The 24,961-nt window shown below is 40.4% G+C and overlaps 1 protein-coding gene across 1 annotated transcript in view; it reads left to right on the top strand.

The window, feature by feature from the left end:
* LOC106850838 (VPS10 domain-containing receptor SorCS1) overlaps nucleotides 1-24,961 on the top strand; it is a 262,520-nt gene that overhangs the window by 183,603 nt on the left and 53,956 nt on the right. The window contains exons 7-10 of the mRNA XM_014872450.2: nucleotides 7,890-8,008; nucleotides 10,221-10,310; nucleotides 15,403-15,582; nucleotides 19,631-19,777. Coding sequence (XP_014727936.1) covers nucleotides 7,890-8,008; nucleotides 10,221-10,310; nucleotides 15,403-15,582; nucleotides 19,631-19,777 — 536 coding nt within the window. The remainder of the gene's footprint in view (nucleotides 1-7,889; nucleotides 8,009-10,220; nucleotides 10,311-15,402; nucleotides 15,583-19,630; nucleotides 19,778-24,961) is intronic.

The raw sequence follows: 24,961 nt of genomic DNA, 5'->3' as shown, positions 1-24,961 counted from the left end.
GAACATGACACTGAAGAGAAGTTCCTGGGTCTCAAAGTCTAGCTGCTGTTTGTTCACACAATACATAACATCACCTTGTTCATAGCTTTATGGTTTTAGTAGACCAGGAGAACTCTGCCTTAGGTACTACCTTTGAAAATACCTAATTAGAAACCTTTTAAGGACCAGTGTGAGTACATTCTTTACTGTTACTGCATGTCCTGTCACTGTCCTTCACTTTCATCAGCTCCATTTGCTCTCTGCTTTGCCTCTTGAGGTGTATTTGTTTTTTTTTTTTTTTTTTTTCTGTTCCAGGAGCTTCCTTTACCTGCAACTCCAAAATATTCTCCTAATTGGCTGTAAATTCTCTCAGGCACCCTTAGCCACCTGCTGGCTTTTCTCCTCCCATCCAGGCTTTCTCAAGGTTTATCTTTGAGCTCCACTGCCTTTGCAGATCTTTCTCCATGGATTTCTTTTCCACAACATTGGATTGCCTGAGGCAGGCGTTACACTGAAAGCCCAGCTGCCAGAGATCTAGTAATTTTAATTCCATATTGTTTCCTCAGTAAATAGCAGCTCTTCTGCAACATAACAGGAAAGTTTTTACCATTTGCAATACAGAAGTATTAGTGATGCCTTCAATTAATTATTTTTTTTAAATGATAAAGTTCCCCCTTGAATTGCACCCCCAAATGGAGTGGTGCTACTTAAAATGTACATTTTGTCATTGGAAACTTAAAAAAAAAAATCTGAAAAGTTAATTGTAGGGTAATATGGTTTTTAACTTATGGAAATTTAGCTTGAAAGAGAATTTTTGGATGATGAATTTTGAAAAGAAACTGTTGCGATAGAAACCATAAAGTTTTAAAGGTCTTTTCATTTCAAGATATGCAGGATTAGTGACAGTGAAAGAACGTACTATCTCTATTTCTTATAATTTGTGATCTATGATTATTATTTCTCCTCTCAATTTCGCTTACCTGATGTGGCAGCAAAGCTGGGAACATGAGGCTTTCTATTTCTTGGACCATGCTAAAAGGAAATAGTCTAACAGGACAGTGTTTATTTCAGCACAAAATACTCCTGTTAGAAGTCATTAAAAACTTGAGGTCATCGAGCTGAAGCACTCTAAGTGAGGTAGAAGGAGCTGTATTCTGGTCATGCTTTTGAAGGACATTCAGCTCACAGGGGGCAGAGTAAGTGCCATGCTCCAAATGCCTTGAACAGTCTTGTTTGTGTTCTTAGGCTGAAATAAGAACGTTTTCCACAGCTATAGAAAATTTCTGCAAAACACTTCTTGGGTTCCCAGCAAATTAGCAAGCTCCATTATAGTTCTTAAAGTGGGAACTAAAAAGCAGATAGACGAAGCTGGCTTGGCTGAGGAGTCAGGCATATTAGTAAAAAGAATATATTGAGGAATAACAAATTATTGCTCATCAACTCAACACCAGTTACAGATTCTGCACATTTACATTGGCTTAGTTGTGAGGCAGCACAACTGAAATTTTTCAGTTTATTCAGTGTGTAAAATATACTAAAACTAAATTATTAGAACTAAGAATATGAATGTATATCAGGGGTATCAGACCTCCAGCCAGTGATGACCTCTGCAAATCAGTCATTTGGATGAAACTTCTCTTAATGCCTCAGGACTCACCTCACTGGCAATAAAAGAAAATATGTTGGATTTTCAGTAAGAGTGTGCTCTGTTTTGCCCCATGTTCCAAGGAGTGCTGGTCTCTACCTAGGAGACTCTGGTGGGTAGCTGGAAGCAGTAACCTTGGAACATATCACAGCATTCTTTGCCAGATATTTGGAAGCTCTGCAGGTCACAGACAGGCAAAGAGCATGCACGTGGTCCATTAGTGTAGTTACCATGAGCAATTTGGAATGTACAGGTCTCTTGGCTACTAGAGCTTTCTTCAAAGAACCAAATCAGTCTCCTTTTCCTGCACAAAATAATCATCACCCTCCAATGGATGAATAAACCTTTACCTCTGGAATGGAGCAGGCGTGTTTCTGCCAGTGGGGTAATGGAGTGATGTGTGCTGAAGTAAGAAAAATAATTTATTCCAGACTGAGAGTAATCTGCAAATAATTTTGTCTGGCTTTTTATGGTTTCTTTTTTTAATATTCTTGCATTTATTTATTTATACTTTGTTTGGAATATCTCTTTTGAGAATTAACCGAGTGTAAAATTTCAATGAAGGGATTAAATTTGAGAAGGTAGATTTGCCAAAGCAAGGCAGAGAGAAAAAAGGAAAGAAAGGGGAGTAGTATGTAAACAACCACACAATCTGAAGTGGAAATATAACGGCTAAGCAAAAACCTGCTGAACTAAATATGGATAAGAAAAAAAAACTCATTTTTTTGCTGGTATCTTTTCCAGCAGAAGCTGAATAATGCAACCGTGGCTTTAGGTGAGAAGCAGAAATGTCAACCAGGTACAGGGTCTCCCTGACTGAGTTGTATGAGAACATCTGTCAGTAACAACCTTAGGTCTGGGCTCTCCTTGCTAGAGCACCAGTAGCTCTAACTCTGCTCTCTGATTATGGTCTGTCTGTGCACTAAATTTATTGTGCTTATGAACATAATGCAAAAGGTGTTCAAGGACCAAAACAAGAGTTTCTCAGCAGGCATAAATCAGTGTAACTTCAGTGCTGTTGATTTACAGCTGGCTAGCAATGTTGTTCCTGAGTGCATGTTCTCCCTACCTTTTTTTTCCTCTTGATAGCCAGAAAAAAAAGTGGACTTCCTCTGAACATACTGTGTCCCATCAAATTAGGATGGAGGTAGTGATGAGCAAGCTGAGTAGAGCCTGCTCAATGTAGTTCTATAGGTGGAGACAGATTTGCAGGGCTAATTGCTGCCATTTATGTTTTTCATCCTGTTGTGTAAGTTTTGGAGAGCACCATGCAAATTTTCATCTTGTGGAATGTGAGGCTTTTGTTTATTTTTCAAAGGCTTCAGGCCCAATCCCTATAAATCTGGAGCATATTGGTAAAACTGATTTTTCTGGTTGGAAGAAGTTCATATGAATGTTATCTCACATTTCCATTTGTATGCTTGGGTGTCCCTGGTGTTTCGCTTTGATTTTGGAACAGGATCAAAGGCAAGCCAGCAAAGTCAGCAGGAATTGTGTTTTGTTTGATTGTTTGTTTGTTTGTTTGTTTTGTCTGGCTTCAGGGCAACACCCTAGGAAGACAATTAATCCCCTACAGTTCTTAATCACACAGCAATCTTCTCTTTGTTACATTTACCACCACAGCCAGCAGGTAGGGTGATGGTGGATGCTACATCTAGGTTTGTTCAAATGCAACTTGAAGTGCTTTCAGAAGGTATAAACTTAATGACTGTGTGGGGTTCAGGCTTGTGAAGAATACACAAGAACCTAAAATTAACAGGCTTATCTCATTTGAGCTTGGTAGGGTTATCCCAGTAAGGCCTGATTCAAGCTAATTAAATGGGAGGTAAATTTTATTCAGGTGGTGCCTACTGAGGAATCCAGACTGTTGGTGCAAATTAGAAAGATGGATTCCTACAAGGCATTTGGAGACTAACTGGGTACCTGCTGGCCCTCCAGAGAATGGCAAAACTGACTCAGAGGACGTCTAAATGACAGTTTCTATAGACAGGAAAACAGTAAAACAACTATTACATTTATGAGCTATGCATTTGCTTTTGTAGATAAGTTTTTAAGTTTTTTTTTAAGTGTGGATGAAAGAAGCTAAGGGGTTTTCTAATGTGCTGGCAGAAATTTAGAGAGCTCCTGATATTTAAAAAGTAGTTTTGTTTCCTTTGGTTTCCTCCTGCTGTCCTGATTTACACAGCAGTTTTTCCTGATGAAAGGTAATTTAGGTGCTGCTGTGATGCAGGTAGGACCAAAGTCTCATCTGGGGCTAGCAGGCATGTTCTGCTTGCTGATCCACAGGGACTGAGCATCTGGCCAATAGTGCCTGAATCACAAAGTTGCACGAGTACTTTAATTTCTGTTTTCACAGAAAATTGCTGGGCAGAATGAAATAATCACTGTTGTGGAAAAAATGCGTAGGCAACCTAGCCTGTCAGTCTTTTCCTAACATATCTACAGTGGTGAATTAATTCCCATGGTGCCCTAAACCTGTGCAGTGATTTTTTTTTTGTTTTCCCTGATTGTGATTAGTGTTTTTTCCTTATTAGCATTTGTCCTGGAGAATGACATCTGTTAGTTTCTCTCATTATAGCTTTATGTCAGAAATGGCAGAGGATATACTTCCCTATGTAAAGAAAGATTTCTGATGCTGACATGCAATGAAGAAAGAGTAGCAGCAGGATAAAACCAGATTTGTGAGTAGTTAGTAAATGGGATGGTTTCGTTTCACTGATCTTCATTACTGGTTAATTGCTTTGCAGTTGCTGAGTCCTGGAGAGTTGTGAGTATATTCCCATACCATGCATGTTTCACAAATCAACATCCAGACCAGATGGAAATGGATAAAGAACAGTAATTTTGTGTGTTTCTCAAAAAAAAGGATTAAAGTATGGGAGAACATTTAATTCAACTGTGGAATTCATTGCCATGGGAGGTTGTGAATGCTGAAGGTGTACCTGCTCTGCTAAGGCAACCTAGACTTGTGTTATTTGTCACTGAGGAAGGAGGTTACAGGCTTGGGTCTCTCAGTGATGTATGTCACTGCCATGTTCTTATGGGGTCATTACTTACAGGATGCCAGTCATGCTTCAAAAGCAGAAACTGTCCCTAATGTCTAAGTTGCTCAGCAATGAACTGGGATGCTCCACAGAAAATCTGTGAGAGAAACAGATCATTGATTCCATTGTATAAAACTCCCGATTTGTCCCCAGTGGGTTTATTGATAAAGGAAAAGACACATTCCTCAATGAACTAATGACAGGAAAAATATAAGTTATACATCTGCAGAGTACAATGACCACTTTCTCTGACTCTCCCTACGATCAAATAAGGTTTTGAGAAGACATACATGCAAGCATACACTAGGAAGCAGTGGATATTAAGGTTTGATATTTCATCCAAAAAAAGCACTTGTCAGCATAATGTCCTGAAGGAAGCCCCACTGCTTTAGGAAGGGATCTAAAAGTCTCCTGTTTACTTTTGCAGAGGCCAGCCAGCCTCCAGTAATCACCAATAACCTTCCTTCTCCACCAGCTGAACCAAGAGATGTCTCTGGGAGGGCTTGGATCCATTGGCATTGAGAACACACGAGCATGGAGCTCAAGCTAAATGGATAAGACTAAAATATTTCATGGCACAGGGTCCCCCGGCTCTTAAGTTTTTCTGTGTTAGCTTTTGCAATTCTCTTTCACCACTGAAACAGATTAATTTTGTCAGAGGTTTCCCTTACAAGATGTCTCCTCCGTTCTTGTGTTCTGTGACTTTCCTTGCTTCCTCTTCAGAAATAGCTGCCATTCCCTGAGAAGATTCCTACTCTGAGTGTCTAAACCTGTCAAAAATGAAAGTATCTGGGGGTGTAAGAGCTGGGAGTTGCTATGTTCTTCTCTCCAGGCACAGTGTGACTTTGTTGTTGTATATTAAAAACAGCAGCTGTTCTTGGAGGTGAGGGTTCTGGAAATGAAAAGCATAATGTCCTAATTACCTATGGCAGGGAAAACATCTGTGCAGGAAAACTAATGAAATTAATTCCAGAGCTTAGCAACTGAATACATTAATTGACATTAATTAATGCTAAATTGCAAACCTTTGCCAGTGGAGTCACATAAAATGTCTGTGAGAATGAAATGAAAAAAAAAATCCTTGAGTTAATGTGAACACAGAAAATCTTCCCCTAGGAAAAAAGTGAACTGCAAGAAGCCTGTTTTTCCTTCTTTCTGTCTCCTGTAGCAAAAGGAGCTTTTCTTGTTGTGCACATCTCAGTGTTTGGCTGTTTGGGAGATTAGCTTAAGCAATTTCAGTGCTCTGCCCTTTAGTAGTATTTCTGGCATTTTAGAATTGAGCCCATGGAGAATTGCATTGTAAAAGTTCGTAGGCATTGTCTTAGTAAATCTTCACTGGTGATTCAATCACTGCTGCACAGACTCCTGAGATCACAGCAGAAATAGGGATAGTCCTCATTCCTCCATTGAAGCAGGATCCAAAGAACCTCATCTCCTCTAATGGATGTCAACCTGGCCTGCTCTTTAAAATCTCTTGTGGAGGAGATTCCTTAATCCCCCAGTCTTTTCAACAGCTCAGGTGGCAGTAGAACCATTTCAACTGAGGCTGCTTTGCTGAAGCTCAGGATTGGCACTCATTTCACTCAGGAACTTTGTTGTGACAGAGTGAGAGACCCCTCTTGGAATTCTGTCTCCAGCTCTGGAGCCCTCAGCACAGAAAAGCTGTGGAAGTGTTGGAGCAAGTCCAGAGGAGGCCACAAAGATGATCACAGGGATGAAACACATCTCTCTTGAAGGCTTGCTCAGCCTGGAGAAGAGAAGGCTCCTGGTGGACCTTATTGTGACCTTTACAGTCTTAGGACAAGGAGGGGACATGCTGCACCACACAGCACTGTTGGGTGGTGGCAGAGACTCCCTGTCCCCCTCTTTCTTGAGTGCAGAGGGACAGAGGGCTGAACAGCTCTGAAAGGGAACTTTCCTGAGCTCACAGGAATGAGCAGGCTGGGAATTACGTCGTTCCCTGCCCTCTCGTGGCTAATGTGGAAAAAATCATGTCCCTCTGAAGGGAAATACATTTTGATCATGCTGCCCAGGCTGTATTCATTAATGTTTTGCAGTGAGCTGCAAAAGCATAAAATGTTATAAAGGCAGCCACTAATAATACTTAGCACTTTATATATGCCAAGAACCCTGCAAATGCTGGAGGAAAATCATCCCTCATTGAAGTTTCCTGAAGGTTCGTTACCCTGCATGCCTGTTTCTAGCAGAAGTCAACAGCCCTTAGAAGCAAGGAAAGAAATGTCAAATGATAGATTTTAATTAAAACCAAGATTAAATACAAGATGGTAAAGTTCCAGCCATTTCTATTTCAATGTAAGATGCCATTTCTCTGATCTGAAGGTGGTAACTATATCATACAAGGTGTCTCTCCAAGGAAAATTATTAGAAGTACTTCTAACATTAAATGCAATGTAGTGTTTCTATCATGTAAGTACTAATGTTAAAAAGCCAGAATTGTTCCTTGTGTGGATTAGGTTTGTCATAAAACAAAATAAAAATTTGTAATGAATCTGGAAGAGTCCAAACAGATTACTGAGAATCTGGTTCTGTATTCTAGGATAAATTGTCCCCATGAAGAAATTCTAATTCTTTTTCTTCAGGTGACACATTATGAGATGAGCACCTTGCAGTGCTTCAGAACAGGAGGAGAGGACAGGCCATGTGGTGACAGTGGATGAGATGGCTTGCATGGCTGGGAGATGGATGGCTGCATTTAGCCTATTTAATTTCAAACTGCTAAGACTTCTAGTTACAAGAGAGTGTGGAATGATTGCCCAGGTCTGCCAGAGTGCATCTACCTATGTTGTCAACAGAGAAGTAGGTAAAACCCTTGAAGAGGAGTTGGTCTGAGGGTGCTTTCTAAGTCGATCTGAATTACTCTACAGAATGTAAGTGTTGTAGGAAATACAGAGATGCATCATAGAAGGTGCTCCCTTGGTAAAAATGTATAACTCTGACATCTGATCTAGAGCAGAACAAAAGAAATAATGGGAGGTTGAGGCAGGTAAAGAAGGAAGGATATTAAAGGAAGAAAGTAATCCAGGGTGGATTTACAAAGGATGCAGGGGAAAGAAGTGTTGTGTAGTGTTGAATAGATGGTCTCAATTCACTGCACATGAATCTGGGAAGCAAAAGTGCCACCTCAGCAAGCAGCTTTATGACAGTAGGAAGAATCTGTGCTCAGGATCTCAAGTGTATTGTTTTTGTTCTTTTCCTTTCAGATGCCCAATACATCACCTGCAAGATGCAGAACTGCAGTGAAGCCACTCGCAGCAAACCCTTTCCAGGCTACATTGACCATAACTCCCTGATCGTCCAGGGTGATTATGTCTTTGTTCAGGTGCAGAACACCCTCTTCTATTCATTCTATTACTTTATATTATATTATTCTATCTTCTATTATTTTTCTCTTGCATTCCTTTGCATGTGTGTGCATGTGTGTTATTTGCAACTGCTCAGACAACACTGGATCCATAAAGGCACTGAATGGGTTTGTTACAATGCTAACTGTGTTCCTTTAAGCTCTAGTTTCTTGTCACTGTAGGGCCATAGAGTTCCTGCCTGAGGTATGTTCTCTGTGTGCTGGAGAGCTCTGTGCCACTCCTTGCAATCTCATCAGCACTCTGGAATTACTGCTTTAACCCCCCAGCTGGAAGTGCTGTGTCACTCATCTGCTATTACAAGGAAGTAGACCAAAGTTTTTTTGAGTATGAGAGGGAAATAAGAAAGAAGGGAGGGAGTCAGGGAAAGCACCAAAGGAGTAATCAGGCTTTATTGTTATGCCTCAGTTGTGATTATAGTGAAAAGGCAGAAGATGGGATGTACTCAGCCAGGCTGTGTTCCAGGTGAGAGCTGGTGAATAGATTTGAACCACTGTGGGTTTCATTAGGCTTCTGCCAGTGTCCATTTAATGTCAGCTGAAGAGGAGGAAAATAACAACAGAATTGTAGGGAATGTGGAGGTGAACTGGAGATCATTAGCACTAAACTGGGCTTCCAGACAGTTTCTATTTTAGCATGCTTGTGAGTGGAGGGAACAGAGAGGATTGATATTTTACATTGGGTAAGCTGATTGCTAATTGGCTTCAGTTAATGAACTCAGTTTTAAACACCAGTCTAAATAATCCACAAATAAATCTGGGACATAAGCTTTAGAACAGCTTTTGTGCCTAGTGTGTCTGAGGCAAAAAGGAAATGTTTCTGTGGCAGGGAAAACAGGGGCGTGCGTCACTGTGCAGCCACACTCTGATTCCAGAATGACTCTGTGTTTGTGGCTCAGCTGACACAGGAGCTGGAGTGTTTCTCTTCAGCCATCCTGGCTGAGCTGGATCTGGTGTTATCCCTTCTGCTCTTCAGAGGAGGATTAACCCTATGGCTGTGTATGCTTGGAGGAGTAGATGAACAGCCTCCTTCTACCTTTCCTTCCTTCCTTCATCCCCATCTGGCTTTTCTGCAGCTAAGCCATTTGGAATGCATTAGTAGGCTTAAAAGCACTACGATAAAGGAATGGGAGTTTATTTTCCTTTTAAACTTGTTTTATTTACAAATTCACACTTTCTCATTAAATATATTTCTGGCCTGCCCTTCCCCTAACTTTTGCCCGGTTCCCTTAAAAAAAAATGTTGAAGAGCTTTAGAATGAGAAATAGTGCTTATTTTACTTAATCTGCTATGAACCTGGCCTCTGTGTATCTTGCATTTTAAACTACTACAGTGCATTTTAAAACACTTACTACTAAAGAAAATTCTTGATGAGCTCAGGTATCAAGCAATTAAAGCAAAGTTCTGCACGGAGAATCCCTTGGAATATTTGTTCTTCAGTATCTTTCATCCAAGGATTTCAAAGTACTTTACAAACATTGATTATACTTCAGCAGCACTGGAAGTCAGATAAAATTGACAGCTTTTTTCTTTCTTTTCCCCTCCTTTAATAGGTGGTAGAAAATGATACCTCACATTGCTCTAACCCAGCATTTTCAAGGTCTGCAGTCAGTATTTATGCACTTAAATAAAAGGCCAGATTCACAAAAATGCCAAATCGACCGAGCTTCTCCTGCCCTCCATACCTGTGAATATTTAGCTGATCTTGTAGCAGATATCTATGATGCCTTGTCCAGGGCCACACAGGAACCAAAGCTGGAAGCAGAAATAAAAATCAAGCCTCATGTCTGCCAATCTGCTGGTCTAATCAACAGCCTACAGGGCAGCTCTGCAGAGAGCAAAGAGCAGAGAGTGTGCTGGTAAGGCACAGGAGAGCTGTGGTATCAGGAGGTGATATCATGGCCCAACTGAAGTCGAGACTTCACTATTCACAGGTTTTCACACAAGATTCTAGCTTTGCCTCTCCTTGCTGAAAATGGGATTCCTATTGTTTTCTTTTTCAGGCACTGTCAGTTGGATCAATGTTTATTCCTCAGCTGTAACAGCACTGCAGTTTAAGTCATTGCCACCACACTGTGGTATTTCTCTTAACAGCTTTTGTTTGATACTCTTTCTCATAATTAAAAAAAAAAAGAAAAACCTGATGCTGATAACTTTCCTGCTTCTCTTGTAGCTGACATCAGGAGGAAGACCACATTATTACGTTTCTTATAGGAGGAGCCCATTTGCACAGATGAAGCTGCCAAAGTACTCCTTGCCCAAGGTAGGTTGCTGCTGCTAGAATGCCCATATGAGCCTAGAGGTATTTTGATTGCACAGAAGATCTTGAGTCCAACACAAGTAACTACAAGATGACATGCAGTGAGTGAAAACAGTATTCTTCTTTAACAGAACATTTGCAAGCAAGAAAGGACTAAAACCAAAAGTCAGCACTTTGGCTAGTCAAGGACATGAGCATGAAATGTAGACAGATACCACAGCCCACATCAATGATCATTTCTTTATGGTTAATTAATTCAGTTTTGGAGGGTATTCTTTTTTTTTTTTTTTTTAATTCCCCTCTCCTCTCGCTGTCTTGTATGGCTTGCTTTTTGTGCTTTGCCTCATTAGTAGATTTTAATGGGAACCAAGCAGAAAGATGTCTTTGTGTGCCTACTCTGTCTCTGGCCTAATTAACAATGGTGAATTAGCACTGGAGCTTGAAAGGATATTTCTGCCTTCTGAAGCTGAATTTTTTGAAAGACCTATATAAAATGTTAGCTCCATTTTGAAAAAAACCGCCAATTTGCAACTGGGGTCCTAATGGATTCCTAACAAAGACCAAGGACTCTTTTTTTTGGCCTTTTCATTCTTGATATAGTCTGTCTTAAATGAGATTTAAGCTGAAAGGTAGCAAATGATCTTATGGATTCTATATGAGGTCTAACATCAGAAGACAAATGCATTCCCAGAAGCTAAGCAGAGATTGTTAAAAGAAAAAAAAAGAAAGTGCAAGGTCAGATTTTGTAGGTGAAAATGTTCAAAGGGGTAAGTGGTTAATTTCAGAGCTGGCTCTCTTGGATTCCTCAAGCCAACAGAGCTGTTTGTAGTGGATTGACTGGGTGACCTTCATATGAAGAGACTGCAGCTCAACCCCAGCCCTTCAGTGCCTCACCCTCCCTGCAGTGCTGCTGGACCTGTGCTCCTGCTCACAGCTCTGGAAACCAGCTTGCAGGACAGTGAGGACCAACCAGCAGCCATGAGATCTTAGCTCTGACACAGGAGACTGAGATCTGCCTCAAAAATTTAGTCACATTTTGAGATAGGTTTCTTTGAAACTTCCTGCCCAAGCAAGAGAAATTACTCTGTAAATTCAGATCAGATTTAAATAGGTGTTATTTGAAAGAGCCCTTAGCAACGGAGTTGCATTTTAGCATGGTTATTGTAAAAGCCAAATAAAAATTGTTATTTACAGCCCATTCAGACCATCTGTAGAGACACTTTTTGCTTTAAAGTTATTGTTTCCTTTAGCCCACACTTATTTTTTGTCCACCGTCTCAAAGAGATCGCTGGAGAGCCAGAGAAAATGCGCTAGAATTAAATTACAATGTGTTCCAGAGAACAAGAATTGGAGCAATATATTCATGTTATTTGACCCAAAGATGCTTTGTCACAATCTCAGAATATCTTCAAAGTCTGAAGAGCTGCATTTGGCTTGGAAGGAGCTACAGTGGAAGGAGGCTGCTATCAAAGCAAAATAGTCACTTTTATGAAAAATGCACGGAGTGTTATATTATTCAAGGAATTGGAACGTACAGCTTCTTTTATGCCCAAATTCTCTTTTATCTCCTTCAGCTAAGAAAGAGGGGCCAAATATGGCAAACATTACTAAGTGACTTCTGGAATTGAAGATGGAAATATCAAGCTTTTTGTCTGTGAGTGTCACTCTTCCTAAACTGGAGGCGTGTGACAGCAGGCAGCCTTGGCAGGTGATGCTGCTGCTCAGGCAGAATGGCCTACAGCAAATCAAACTAAAATATTATTCTTCTTCACATTAACAGCCTTGTAGCTACTTTGATTAAAAGCCTAAATAAACTTGAAACTCTGTTCCATTCAAGCAGACGCCTGCATACAGTTTGTGTTAACCCTGTAAATAGTCTTTATTGAGACCTCTTAATCAAAGCACCACAGTGTGGGCTTTGTCACACACTGTAATGTCATTCATGATAATCACCTTAAATGTACATACAGCGTGCATTTACTCCAGTTTAGACCAATGCACTTGGCAGACATTTGAGAATACTGAAGCAAGTCAAGCAATTTCTCTTTTAAAAAAACCTGTCTTAACTGGTGTTGGGTTGAATAGTGATGGGGTGGGTGCATATAGTACTTCTGTTTTAAATTAATCACCTGCTTTCAACCTTAGGATGGACATCCTGATGGAAGAAGCAATAACAAAAATAAATAAGATCCTTAAATAAAGACCTTGAAAGAGCTGACAGCCCCAGTAATTTCAGAGAAAGCAAAGGAAAGACCAGGCATCTTCACAGACATTTCCCAGAATATTCTGAGTTGGAAGGGACTCACAAGGATTATCAGGTTCAACTCTTAAGTGAAGGGCCCATGTGGGGATTGATCCCACAACCTTGTTGTTTTTAGCCCCATGCTCTGACCAACTAATCTGGCAGAATAAAACTGGCATCCTTACTATTTAACTTGCCAGGAAAAATGTTGTTCACTGACCAAAGGCAAAAGGGGCAATTGTTTAGTAATTCAGAAAGCTTTGGCTTTTAGGAATTTGAGGAGACACGTGATCAAACTCATGTACAGCTTCATGTTACTTTAGTCTTTGAAAAGGCAAAGGGACAGGTAGTAGAACTGCATATTAATGTACTTGCAGTATGTTCTGGAACAGAGACAAAAATGCTCAGGCTCTCAGTAGACAAAAGCAAGGGGAGCCCCTGAAGGTGATGATGACTGTTTGAGAAAGGTGCCTTGCTTCACATTCCTGTCTTCTTCCATCTCTGTAAGGAGCTTATGCTCTATCAAGATGAAGGCTGTCTTTTTGTATTATTCCTCCCCCCCAAGGAATTAATATCCGCCGTGAAAAAAAACCAACATAATATGAAACATAATATGATATGCTGATAAATTTTAATTTTCTCAATGTGGAAATGAAGAAATTTGTGATGCTGGTCCAAGATCTGTTTGATGCCCATACACTAATCCTTTTCTATCAAAGCTGTGCATCATTGCTGTATGTATTGGACAAGACCATATTAAGAGGGAGTTGATTTATCCCCAAAGGCACAGTTGGAATCCTATATTTTTTTACTTTCTGCATTACATATATTATGCCAATTCTATCTCAATTTCTGCTTCTCTAGGCTTAAATTCTTTCAGCCTTACTGGAATCTTCTTTAGACTTCCATCTTCCAGCATGATCAAATGCAGGAAGCATCTATTGAATAAATTAACTTGTTTGCTTCTTCACCATTTGTGAAATTGCCTTTTGTTTTCTCTGGTGTTGATCAAAGCATATTTTAACCCTCTCCCCCAGTTTTTACAAAACTATTGAACGAAATGGTAAGATAATGAAAAAGTACATTCACCAGACAAACCAAGTTTCACTTATAATTTCTGCCTGTGTTTAAATGGAGAGGCCTTCCCCTGTGTCCCATATGCAGAAATTAACACTTGAGATTAGAGCTGTGCTAGCCAATGTTGCCTGGAGCACACTGGGAACACCTGCTGATGTAGATCTACCAGCAGACTGAACCAGGGTGACAGTCTGACAAGAGGAGCCACAGACAAGCAGCTGTGGCTGTAACTCCTACTGGCACAGCTGGAGCTGAGAGAGGATGTCTGCTCACAGCCAAAATTAGTAGGACTCAGTGGGACTTATATTACTTTTCCTATTGCCTTGGGAATTAAGCCAATCTGTTCCTTCACAAAACGAGCCCATCTTCTGGGACATGATTTTCTCCAGTGCAAAGAAGGAAGTAAATCAAGTGTGCATTCATCCACTCTATATTCAGATCCGGATCTGGATGAGCAAGCAACTGTTCTGAATCTTAACTCCATGGTGAATCCACTTTCAAATTTATAGATCAAATTTCTTCATTATATTACTTTTTTATTTTTACATTACAAGGCTTCATCTGGAAGTATTAATCCTCCCTAAAAAGCCACCAGACGCTGAATTTTCAAAGACTATTATTAGCAGAAGGGAGAAGTAGCATCAGCTTCCAAAGAGTATATTTTCTGATAAAGTTCTGTTTTGCATATAGAAAGTCCTGTCTGAGATTCATGGAAGTAAAATAACTTTGGGATATCAGCCCAAAGCAGACCAAACAGCTGAGTCTTTTGAGAATCACCTGGTGCTAAGAAATCTTCATTTCTTTTCCTACCTCCACAGATTTTTATGGCACCAAAGAACTGAGGGTGCCTGTGCTGGGCAGATAGAGCCTGGGAATTTCATTATAACAATCTCTCTCTTGGTGGCTTTTTCCATTGTAATGGAAAATAAAATAAAATGGGTAATAATTTCTCCAAGCATTGAAAGATGGGATCAGGTTCAATAGTTCCTCTTTTTCTTTACTTATGCAATTTTTTCATTGCTTCCTGCCTGCTGTAACACAGAAAAGAAACAGAGTAAAACAAAACCTCACTCATAATGCTAGTGCTATAAATACATTTCTGTTCTTTGTATCTAGTGAGGATTAGGGTTGTTTTTCTATTTTATTTCTTGGGGTGTGCTGTTTAGTATAGTGATCCAGGGTCTTGGCTCCAGCCCACATTGTCATTAGAAACAGTAGGTAACAGCAGATGTTCCCTCATTAGTTCCTGCTTGTGTCAGGTCCTGAGTATATTTGGCTTCTGAAAGCTGAGCAAGAAGCAGATGTTTCAGATGATTTTTTTTAAACCCCTACATTTTTAATATCTGTGATTCCATAGTCATGAGTGGAATCACTCAGATGCTGGATGGAAAAAGGAAAAAAAAACCCAAAAACCAAACATGTCTCCCTATTCCCCAGACAAAACATTCATTAAAATGAAAGTGTTGGTAAGGGGAGTGAAAGTGCTGCTGTATAACACTGTAGTGCCAATGTAAATGTTCAATTAACACCTCATCAGTTAATTACTGCTTTGAAAAATTGGCAGAGGAGAGCTGGTGTAAAATATTCCTGGATGGAATTTCCTGTTTACAGTGGCTGTAGAGAATACAATAATAAAATGCAGCAGTATTGTCTACTGAGTTCCCTGTTAAACTCCAGCCTAAATATATCCCTTGCTGCTCCCCAGTTACTTTGGTGCCATTTGAAATGGCAGCACAGAGGTGCCTCGAGTAACCTGCCTCTCTTTTCCTTCCCCAGGACATGCATGTCATCAGCACAGATGAGAATCAGGTGTTTGCAGCTGTACAAGAGTGGAACCAGAACGACACATACAATCTGTACATCTCCGACACCCGAGGGATCTACTTCACCCTGGCCTTGGAAAATGTCAAGAGTAGCCAAGGGCTGGAGGGGAATGTGATGATTGACCTCTATGAGGTATGTCATAACTCCAAACATCTCATTGCTGTCTCAGGAGCTCACATGATGCCAGAACCATTTCCTCCTTGCACATCAGTCTCGTAAAATGCATGTGAACAGCAAAGCCAGCAAATGACTAAACACGGAGTTTCACCCTTCCTAGATTTACTGCTGTATTCACCAGTAGGTTCTCAGGTGAGGAACAGCTCATGGCTCTTTGATGCATAGGTAAAAGTTGTGGAATAGTCCATTCAGTTGCTAAGAGGAGCTCTGTCTGTCAGCCAAAATCCTGCTTGGACCCATGTCGGCTCTATGGCTCTGAAAGCTCCCAACAGTCTCAATAGTATCATTCTCCAATTTTTGTTGCATTTCTGGCAATCTAATCTCTTGTTTTAGAAGTTAAGGAGAGACTGCAGTTTTCAGCTGTCCTTATCACCTTTCTCAGCTTGAGCTATTCTGGGAATTTAAGTGGTTATAGATATGTCCTTTTGGGCTATCTCATGAGCATGGAAACTCTCATACCTCATTTTGGTGCCCCCTTTACCCTGAGCCTTTTTCTGAACAAGTGTGCTCTGCATAAGCTCACAGTAAAAAGGCCAATTTGCATTGTCTTCTATGACAACTGATCCTAAGAGTAAGAGTTCTAATACGCCTTTGTCCATCTCTTGCTCTGCTGCCTGTTTTCCCTCTGGAGACAAGCACTCAGCTGAGGAGAAATTTAATCCTCAGCTGCCGTTCTGAGGGTCAGGTTCTGTTTTGAGGTCTCCTCCAGGGTATTTTCTGACCATTTAGAATAAAGGTCACAAAGTAGATCTGAATGCCTTAGAAGATGAGGGTTCTGCCCGTATTTCCCCATCACTGTCTCAATATTAGCTCTGCTCTGTAGTTTTCCTTCAGCTGCCCTCTACTTGTCCAGAGAGCCCAAGAGTTATACAGCAGTGCAGATGGACCAGAGAGGATGGGCACTGCCATTTCAGTCATGTGGACATTTTTTACCATTAATCTATCCACAGTGCTGGCAGCCCATAGAAAAGCTGTTGCCTCTTATTACTGTCAGCTAGGGAAGCAGCTTTGCTGCATTATGTAAAGGTGTCCTACATCCCAGGGGTAAAGAAAATCTTTTGTTTTGTTTTATTCATCTGACACCACACAGCAACCTGGATTGAAATTGATGCAATCGGACTTAGAGCATCATAACTGCTGATCTTCTAGATAGAAGGAATATTGGCTGACATGGAACCTGGCACAAACCTTCCTTTCAGTTTGATGTTCTTGCTGGAAGGGAACAGCCAGCCAGCCACCATGGTTCTCTGAGTCAGATTGCTATAGTGATCTAGGGGAAAATGGAGAGGAAGGCAAGAGAAGGAAAAAAAAAATCCATAGATAAATTAAAAGTAAGTGGAGAGATTGCCAAACAAGTCCTTCTCTGGTGGCAGCAGTATATTTTAAAAAGCATCATTATTGGAGAAGATGCCAGAGAAAGGCCTGTTTATTGCAGGTGTCTGTGTACATGTTTGTCAGATGTTAGAAGTAAGTTTTTCTGGTTGCATTACAGTGAACATGTTTCTGTGTGCAATTCCTAAATTGATTCTAAGTCAAGGGTAAATCTACTCAATGCTGCTGAGTAGGGAATTGCACTGGGTACAAAGAGAAATAAAACTTCTTTCATGGTGTCTCCTTGAGCTCACAAGAAGGCTGTCCTATTGCCCACCTCCTAAATTGAGGGAAGAGCTGGATCACTGACCACTGTGCCTGAGTGCCCTCTCTGGTTCCTGTGTCTGCCCAGAGATGCAATATGGCTCTATTGGAATGGTCCACAGCAAGACAGTCCTGCCTGTGGCAATCCATGACTGAAGTGATAACAGACTGTGAGGAGGTGTGTCTATAGCTGTGCTATGTATGCCTGTCACTCTGGAACTTATTTTTTCTAGCAGTATGTATGTTGGCTGAGAAGTATGTTTGATGTATGGTGATGAGGAGTGAAAAATGTCTTTAGAGTTGTGTGTTCAAGTGTCCTGTATGGATTTTTCTGAAGCTGTAGACAGCATTAGTATCTGCACACAGTGCATTCAGGGTGGTGAGGATTCTGCAATTCCTGTGTGGGAGCTGATGGAGTGCTTTCCTCTCTGACCACTGGTAGTCATGCACTTGCTTGCCTGGGTCTTTCTCTGTAATGACTGTGTGAGCAGCAGGGCTGAGCAGCTCCCTGTGTGTGTCAGGGTTGTGTATATGCAGTTGGTCTGTCTCTTCTGAGAGTACACAAGCCTCTGTGTGCAGTCTTTTTTTAAGATAAAGCTGTCCAAGACTGACAGAATAACTTTGCTTTCTCAGGAAAGGATTTTGAGTCCCAGCCCATGACTAGAATCATAAAAAGAAAAGAAAAATCAGGATTTCAGAACGCTTTTATTGCCTGATATATAAAATGCTCTTTAATCATTTATGGCCAGCGTTTCACAGGGACTATATAATAGAGCAATTTTGGGACAGCAACAAAGCAAAGTACAATTGCAACTATAGGCTCTAGCCCCTGGTAGTAAAGGCAGAACTGTGTTATTTTTCCATCCCTTTCTATTCATGCAATATCACAGGAGTGATACAGGAGCACCCTTGTCTTTTCAGGGTGCCTTTCTACTTCAACAAAGAAATCTTGAATAATTAGTTGGGTAGGATCAAATAATCCAGCTGGGAAATTGAAAAGGTTATCCTTTTTCTGCTGGTATCAACAATGAATTAGTTAACTATTTAATTTAAAGACTATTGCCCTTTATAGCATGCCATGTCAAAGTCTTTTTGAACTTCAAATGAAATTCAGGAAGGTGCCATTTGAATGACTAAATACATCACCGTGCTGTACCAAAGCACTGTACACAGGTAGTCTTACAGCACATAATTAAAAGTGCAATAAGGTCATATCCACTGGTAGCTGTAGCATCCAAATCCAGCCACATAATTAATGGGTTGAGCTGGAAAAAGCTCTGAATCTGCTGTATAACTGTTTGCCATGCCATGTCATTTAATCTCTGTGAATATAAACTCTTGATGTATGATTCTGCCTGCTAATTCTACATCATAAGCAGGGGTGAGGTGGATGACTGAACAGACTTGCTGGAAAGCAAAAAGTTTCTCACTTTCCCCCTCCTTCTCCTGATTTCACTTCCCTTTTTATTGTGGCACTCAGATTACAGAATGACAGCCTAACAAATTAATTCTTGAGCTGCAGCAGCTATTGGGCTATTGATTTTCAGTGTGCTGAGAAGATGGGAACATTCTGCAGTGTGAGTTGTGGTTTGAGGTTGACTTTTTTTTTTCTCCTCACTAAGATACTTTTAGGCTTGATTCCAGTGTGAATCTGTTAGCGTCATGTCTTTGCAAAATCCTCCTGCAGGTCTGTGGATTTAAACTGTTGGGTAAAACACCAGGAAAAAGTAGAAGGATGAAGACCTCATTTCCAGCTCTGTAACAGTAACTAGAGTTCTATATGGCCTTGCTTGAGTCACCAGTGGTTCGTTTTCCTCAAAATACAAAACCGTAATAAATATTTCTCTGTGGCCCTAGTTATCTGTTGAAACACTGATAATGATGAAACACATTGAGATCCTTAGATGAAATGTCTGAAGAAGGCTGGATGAGAGTAGAAACATTGAACTGCAAGTTTATGTGTGTGTGTGTTGCTGTTTTCTTCACAAGGTCAAAATTGCTGCTGCTTCCTGCTGCTGCTGTGCAAGAGAAAAATAATTGCCTGTATATGTTTCATCTTTCAGGGGGAAGGATGCCTATACATTTGAGAGGTTGTCACTTTACAGATAATGCTACTGACATCTTGCCATGTTCCCATGATGATTCTGAAATACAATATTTCTTTCCCATTTGTCATCTTTACACCTGTGATGGCTTTATCTTTTCCCCAGCACCCTAGCTGGCTTTGATGTACATTGGCAATTCTGGCCCTGACACTGACCACACTGACAGAGCCATCAGAGCCCTGCTGGGTTTGACAGAGAAAAAGGGACATGCACAGAACCTGCATGGACTTGATCTATTTTTCAGCCATGTCAATTTTTCCTAGGTAGCAGGGATAAAGGGAATGTTCTTGGCTAACAAGAAGATTGACAACCAAGTGAAAACTTTCATCACCTACAATAAGGGGAGAGACTGGAGTTTGTTGCAGGCTCCACACACGGACCTGAGAGGAAATCCCATTCACTGTCTCCTAGTAAGTACCTGAGGGGGGAACTTGGGGGTGCTAATACCCCAGAACAATCCTTTTTCTACCAGATAAAATGACAAAAAGAGGGCAGCTCCCCTCTCTTTGCAGTGTATCTCATAGAGTGCAGTGCTTCAGGCTTGGGCTGCCAGGGGTTATTGCATTATAATTTAGGTTAATTTAATTTGATTTCTGTGAGCATTGTGGATCAGCTGCCTTCTGCAGAAGTGCTGTGTCCCCTGCAAGAGCAGGGGAAGCTGGATGCTGTGTCTGGCAGTCAGTTTTCTGGACACTAGATGGGAGGAGAGAGCTGCTGTAGCTCAGAAATCTAAGACACAGTAACTGGAAACAGGCTCAAAGGAAAAGAGAGCTCAGATTGCTTTCAGGCTGCTCTGTTGGCATTAATATTTATTAACATTCATCATTTTCTCTTTGAGCTCAGAAGTGTGAATCGACACATTCATCCAAATATATGTGCAGCTTTGTGTTGGTGTAAATTGTATCTATCTATGTACTTATTGATATAGATCCACATATAGCTAAGTCTTTAATCATCATTATATGCAAACAGTTTCCAAGAGGGAAAGTGAAATATAAGTAATGTGAATAGAATTGGAGATCTCTACAAAATTAGAGAGCTTAAACTGATCTTGACATATTTTTCAGCTGATACAATCTATTCACAGTAGTGGGATAATACTCAGAACCCCTGTATTTGGGATTCCAAATAACTTTAATATTATACTAATTCTAATATGGTTCCAGGCAGAATCAGGGACACTATTTAGATTGTTCTTACTGCTGTTGTCCTGCATGTTGTTTTCCATCTAAAAAAAAAATAAAATAAAAAGTTTATCATTTTGAGGCATTAGAATCTGAATCATTATATTTTGTAGCTGAATGCTACACTAATCTCTTAACTGAATGTCTTGCACTATTGCAAGAGCAAAGAATAAATATTTGAAGCTGTTCAAATAATTGATTTTTTTGATTGACCAAAATGCAAGCCCTTTATTTTCTGTCCAGTTTGGAAAAAATAAATAGGAAAGACTAGGGGTAAGACAGAAGAGTTACTTCAGAGCATGACTAAATTTGTTTGGGTTTGTTTTCTTCTTTCAAATTTTTAAAAATTGTAACTAAGTGATTTTTAAATTAGATGTCTCTATGAGGTGAAAACCAAAACAGATGACATGCAAAAAACTTTGCAGGCATAAAGCAATTCAGTTCTTTTGAAGGGACTATGTAAAGAAGCCTTTATGTTTCAAGTAGATTATATAATCTAGTTTTAACAAGGGAACATACTCAATAAAAAAAATGACATCTTGACCTTTTCAAATTATAAAAAATTTTATCAGAAACTGAAGATTTTTATTATATGATATTACAGTATAATATTCTAGGGGACTGGCAAAGCAGAAGAACAAAAAAAAAACCACATAGGCAAATAAAATAATAAAAGTAGACTTTATTTTTTTCCCATCAACTTGAAGTTAGAGTTCTGAGAGGTCTTTCCTGGTGTTTCTGTGCACTGATCATGCAAAGTCTGACTTGCCACTCTGGTTATAAGCGAGCCTTATGTGTGGCCCTTATGGAACACTTGTTTGCAGGAATTGGGTATTTTTTATACAAGGCTATACCTGCCACTGTAGTTGTCCATTATATAATGGAAGCAGTCATATATCTGTGTGTGAAACAGAAATGGACAGTTCTTATGGGGGGAGAGTTATGGCTCCCTTTAAGCCTTCTCATCTATACTGTATCTGCTACTATATCCATGGGCACCAGAAAATGCAATAAACCCCATTTAAAATTAGACCAGATATGCCTGAACAAGCTGGATTCCCTCGAGGGTGATAAATTTGAACAAGCCGGACAAAGGGTCAAGAGGAGGAGCAGAAGTGTGGGGGCTTGTAAGGACACAGTGAGAACTGACCTAGAGAAGCTCTTGGTTCTCTGAGGATTGCATTTACATCCTTGAAGCTCCACTGTGCATAAGCCACTATTTAAACATTAGTTTGTTTTTGTTTTGCTCTTTATGCAACCATGTACTTGCTCTGAGAATTACTTCCACCTGTGTAAGCTCAGTGGATGTTTGTCATGCTGTTTACATTTCTTAAGTGTTCTGTGACGAGCTGCAGTGTAGGAATTGTTCTGTGATTTCAGGGTGCTAAGGGGCAAATCCTCAGTGGACTTTAACCTTGTATCTCAGTCTTTGTCCTTTGATAAGGCCAGAAGAATATTTAGCCATGTTTATTTCCTCTTCCCCTGACATTGAGTAAAACAGGCAAGAGGCCTCTTTCATTTTTCTAAGCACTCCTCCATGTTTAGGTTTTCACCAGCTTTTGGAATGGCAGAGGAGCAGGAAACCTCAGCTGAGCATTCAGTCTCAGGTGGTCAACTTGCAAATTTGAAAGAAAACAAGTAGCTGAAATCTGAATTAAACTTACTCATTAGGTTTTTACAGGAACAGGCAGTCTGTCTGCCGTAGAAAGAGAGGGATAGAAGTTCAGAAAATATACCAAGCACAAAGTGAAATAGAAATTCTGCAAGAGACACAAGCTATTTAAAAATCCTATCTGAGGTTCACGCTTAATGGTGAGGAAGATGAAGGAAAAATATGGAATGAAAGATTTCTAGAAATTATAGAGAATAAACCACAGAAGTTGGCACTGGTAGGGAAGTTTTTGAAGCAAAAGCACTCTAAGTTTACATTCCTGGAAATAAGTCAGGGATCCATAGGGTTTTCTGCTGAGGGACAATGAGGAGAAAAGGAATATTTCCCCTGCTCTGAGGCAATTCTGCTCCTTGTCAGTGTGACATAGCTTAGCATTTAAACACTTCACAAACTCCACTCACCTCTTTAGCCACCCCTGCATCACTAGTTTTACCTCCTTATGTCAATTGCTCCTTTCCCTTCTAGACATAACTGTTCTTGACATGATCCTACTTTTCCTTATGGCACAGATAAGTGAGTTCTTCATAGCCCATTGTACATGTAGTTTAGCTCCCATCCTTGCTGCACAGTAGATACTAATGCTTTCCCACTGCTGGTTCTCAGCATAATTGTCTGCAGCAGTAGCTCAGCACTCAGCAAAGACGTGTGTTCCAGCTCATTGGCAAAATGGGATCTGCCATTTCCCAGAGTGACAGTGCAGTCCCCAGCCTGCAGAGCAGGGCTGTGTGCTCTGTGCAGCTGGTCTCAAAACCTAAACTAAGGGAGAATTCAGACAGAAGTACACAGCAGCTAAGTTGTTGGCTAAGGAGCTTGGGAAGGAGTCTGGTTGAAGCACAGGGTGAGCCAGATGAAACCATCCCTGTACTGACAGTATGCTTGAGGTGGTTTCTCAAAGGGACTCAGAATTTGTTCACATTTTTTGAAAGACAGTTCTAAATAATGAGGAAGGAGGAAAGCAGTGAAATTCCATCTAATCTCAGGACTTTGTTTTTCTTGTTTATACCACTTAATACAAGTGATATCTGATGAAAAAGATGAATATACTTAATCTTCATTAAATAGCTGCCAAGGTATTTTATTCCAAAGATGCTGGTTTAGTTTGATACCATGTGTTGTGAAGTGGTTAACTGAGGAGTAGTTCTGTCTGGCAAGAAAAGAGCATCTGCCTGGGAGAGTTAATCAATTAGCTTTCAAGCATGGACTTGTGGTTCAAACACAAGGCTGAATCTCAGGAGAATCTTGATTCAATTTTTGGGCCTATCTCCAACTTCCTATGTGACCTTGGCCAAGTCATATATTTTCTCTGTGCCTTGCTTCCCCAGATATGTGTTTATTCCCTCCCACATTTTATATGTCTTTTCCATAGGAATTTATAAGGATTTCAGTACAAAGATCCTTTTCTCATAAAGGGAGACATTTATGCCATCTGCTACAGAGTATTTTAACCATCTAAGTGAGGTGTTTTGAACATCTCTCTTGGAAGTGTTTATCTCTTTTCATTGCTCCTTGCTATTGCAGGTGAGCAAATACTGTGACTGCCCCTAGGTTTGTGAATGGACACCAGCATCATCTTTGTGCTATAATACTTTCTCCCACTTCTGATGAGGGATTGCCTAATAGCTGGTTTATATTGTGTCCTGTCATTGGAGTCAGTTCAGGTGGGCTTTTCAGAACAGCCAAAAGTGCGTTTGTGGATGTTTATGAAAAATTTTACTAAGGACTGATGAGCTTCCTGAGGGGGGAGCATAAGAGTGCTGGCTTGAAACTATTAGGAAGCAAGTAATGAACTCCAGCATAATTGTAAAAGCTGTGGCAGTGAGCAGAGCAATGGGCTATATCACCTATGCTTTATCTTCTGGCTAGAGTATAAATGCTCCATGCTGTGGTTGCCTTTCCTTTAGTGGCTGTGCAGCAGTTGGCACAGATGAGAACTAGGCAATGACAGGGAAGCCCAAATCTATGATTCTGATGAAAATTATGGTTTTGGTAGCCTGTTGGTAACAACAAAAAGGACAGCAACAATTGATGAAAATTCTGAAAACCAGTGAGATGTCTGTGTGTGAATTAAGCTATGGGAGCTGGAGGAGGAACACAAAAGGACCAGAACACAAAACAGCTGGAAAAATATCTGTTGATGAACTATATAAGGACAGAGATAGAGAAGGTGTACAAGGGAATGAGGAAGAGAATGCTAACACAGCCAGGATGTGGGGTGGCCATGGACAGTAACTTCAGGTGTTTGGCTAAGAGTGGAAAGGTTGGTTTTCACACCATACCTACTTGTCACCAGAGACTCTAAGCATTACTGCACTCCAACCAGTAAGAAATCATGCCACTAAAAAGACCATCTATCTGCTTAAACAGATGGCCTGGCTTTTAATATTGGAGAGATATATTCAATTTCTATATGCTGTATCTGTAAAATGAGATAAATTTGAAAGGAAATCTCTGGTAACATAAAGATTGAATCTTAACAAGGTCTCATCTGAGTTGAGAATTGGCTGAGTTGCCATTAAGGTTCTGTCTTCAAAATGCTGAACTGGGCTTGGAGTATGTTAATTTTAAAAATATGTTTTCTATTTAGTCTTCTCACAACCTATCAAAATGTAAAAGGAAAGAGTTCATGCTCTTGCAGTGCTTTTCCACTTCCTGCATTCATGTCAGCTCAATTTGTTCCCCTCTCCGTGCAGTGCCCCGGGCTGCTCCAGCGGCTGCCCTGGCAAGGCTGTCAATTGGAG

The sequence above is a fragment of the Sturnus vulgaris genome, chromosome 8, assembly GCF_052056855.1.
Source record: "Sturnus vulgaris isolate bStuVul1 chromosome 8, bStuVul1.hap1, whole genome shotgun sequence".
In the NCBI taxonomy this organism is placed as follows: Eukaryota; Metazoa; Chordata; class Aves; order Passeriformes; family Sturnidae; genus Sturnus; species Sturnus vulgaris.
The sequence above is the reverse complement of the archived record's forward strand: the minus strand, read 5'-3'. Positions and strand labels throughout refer to the sequence as shown.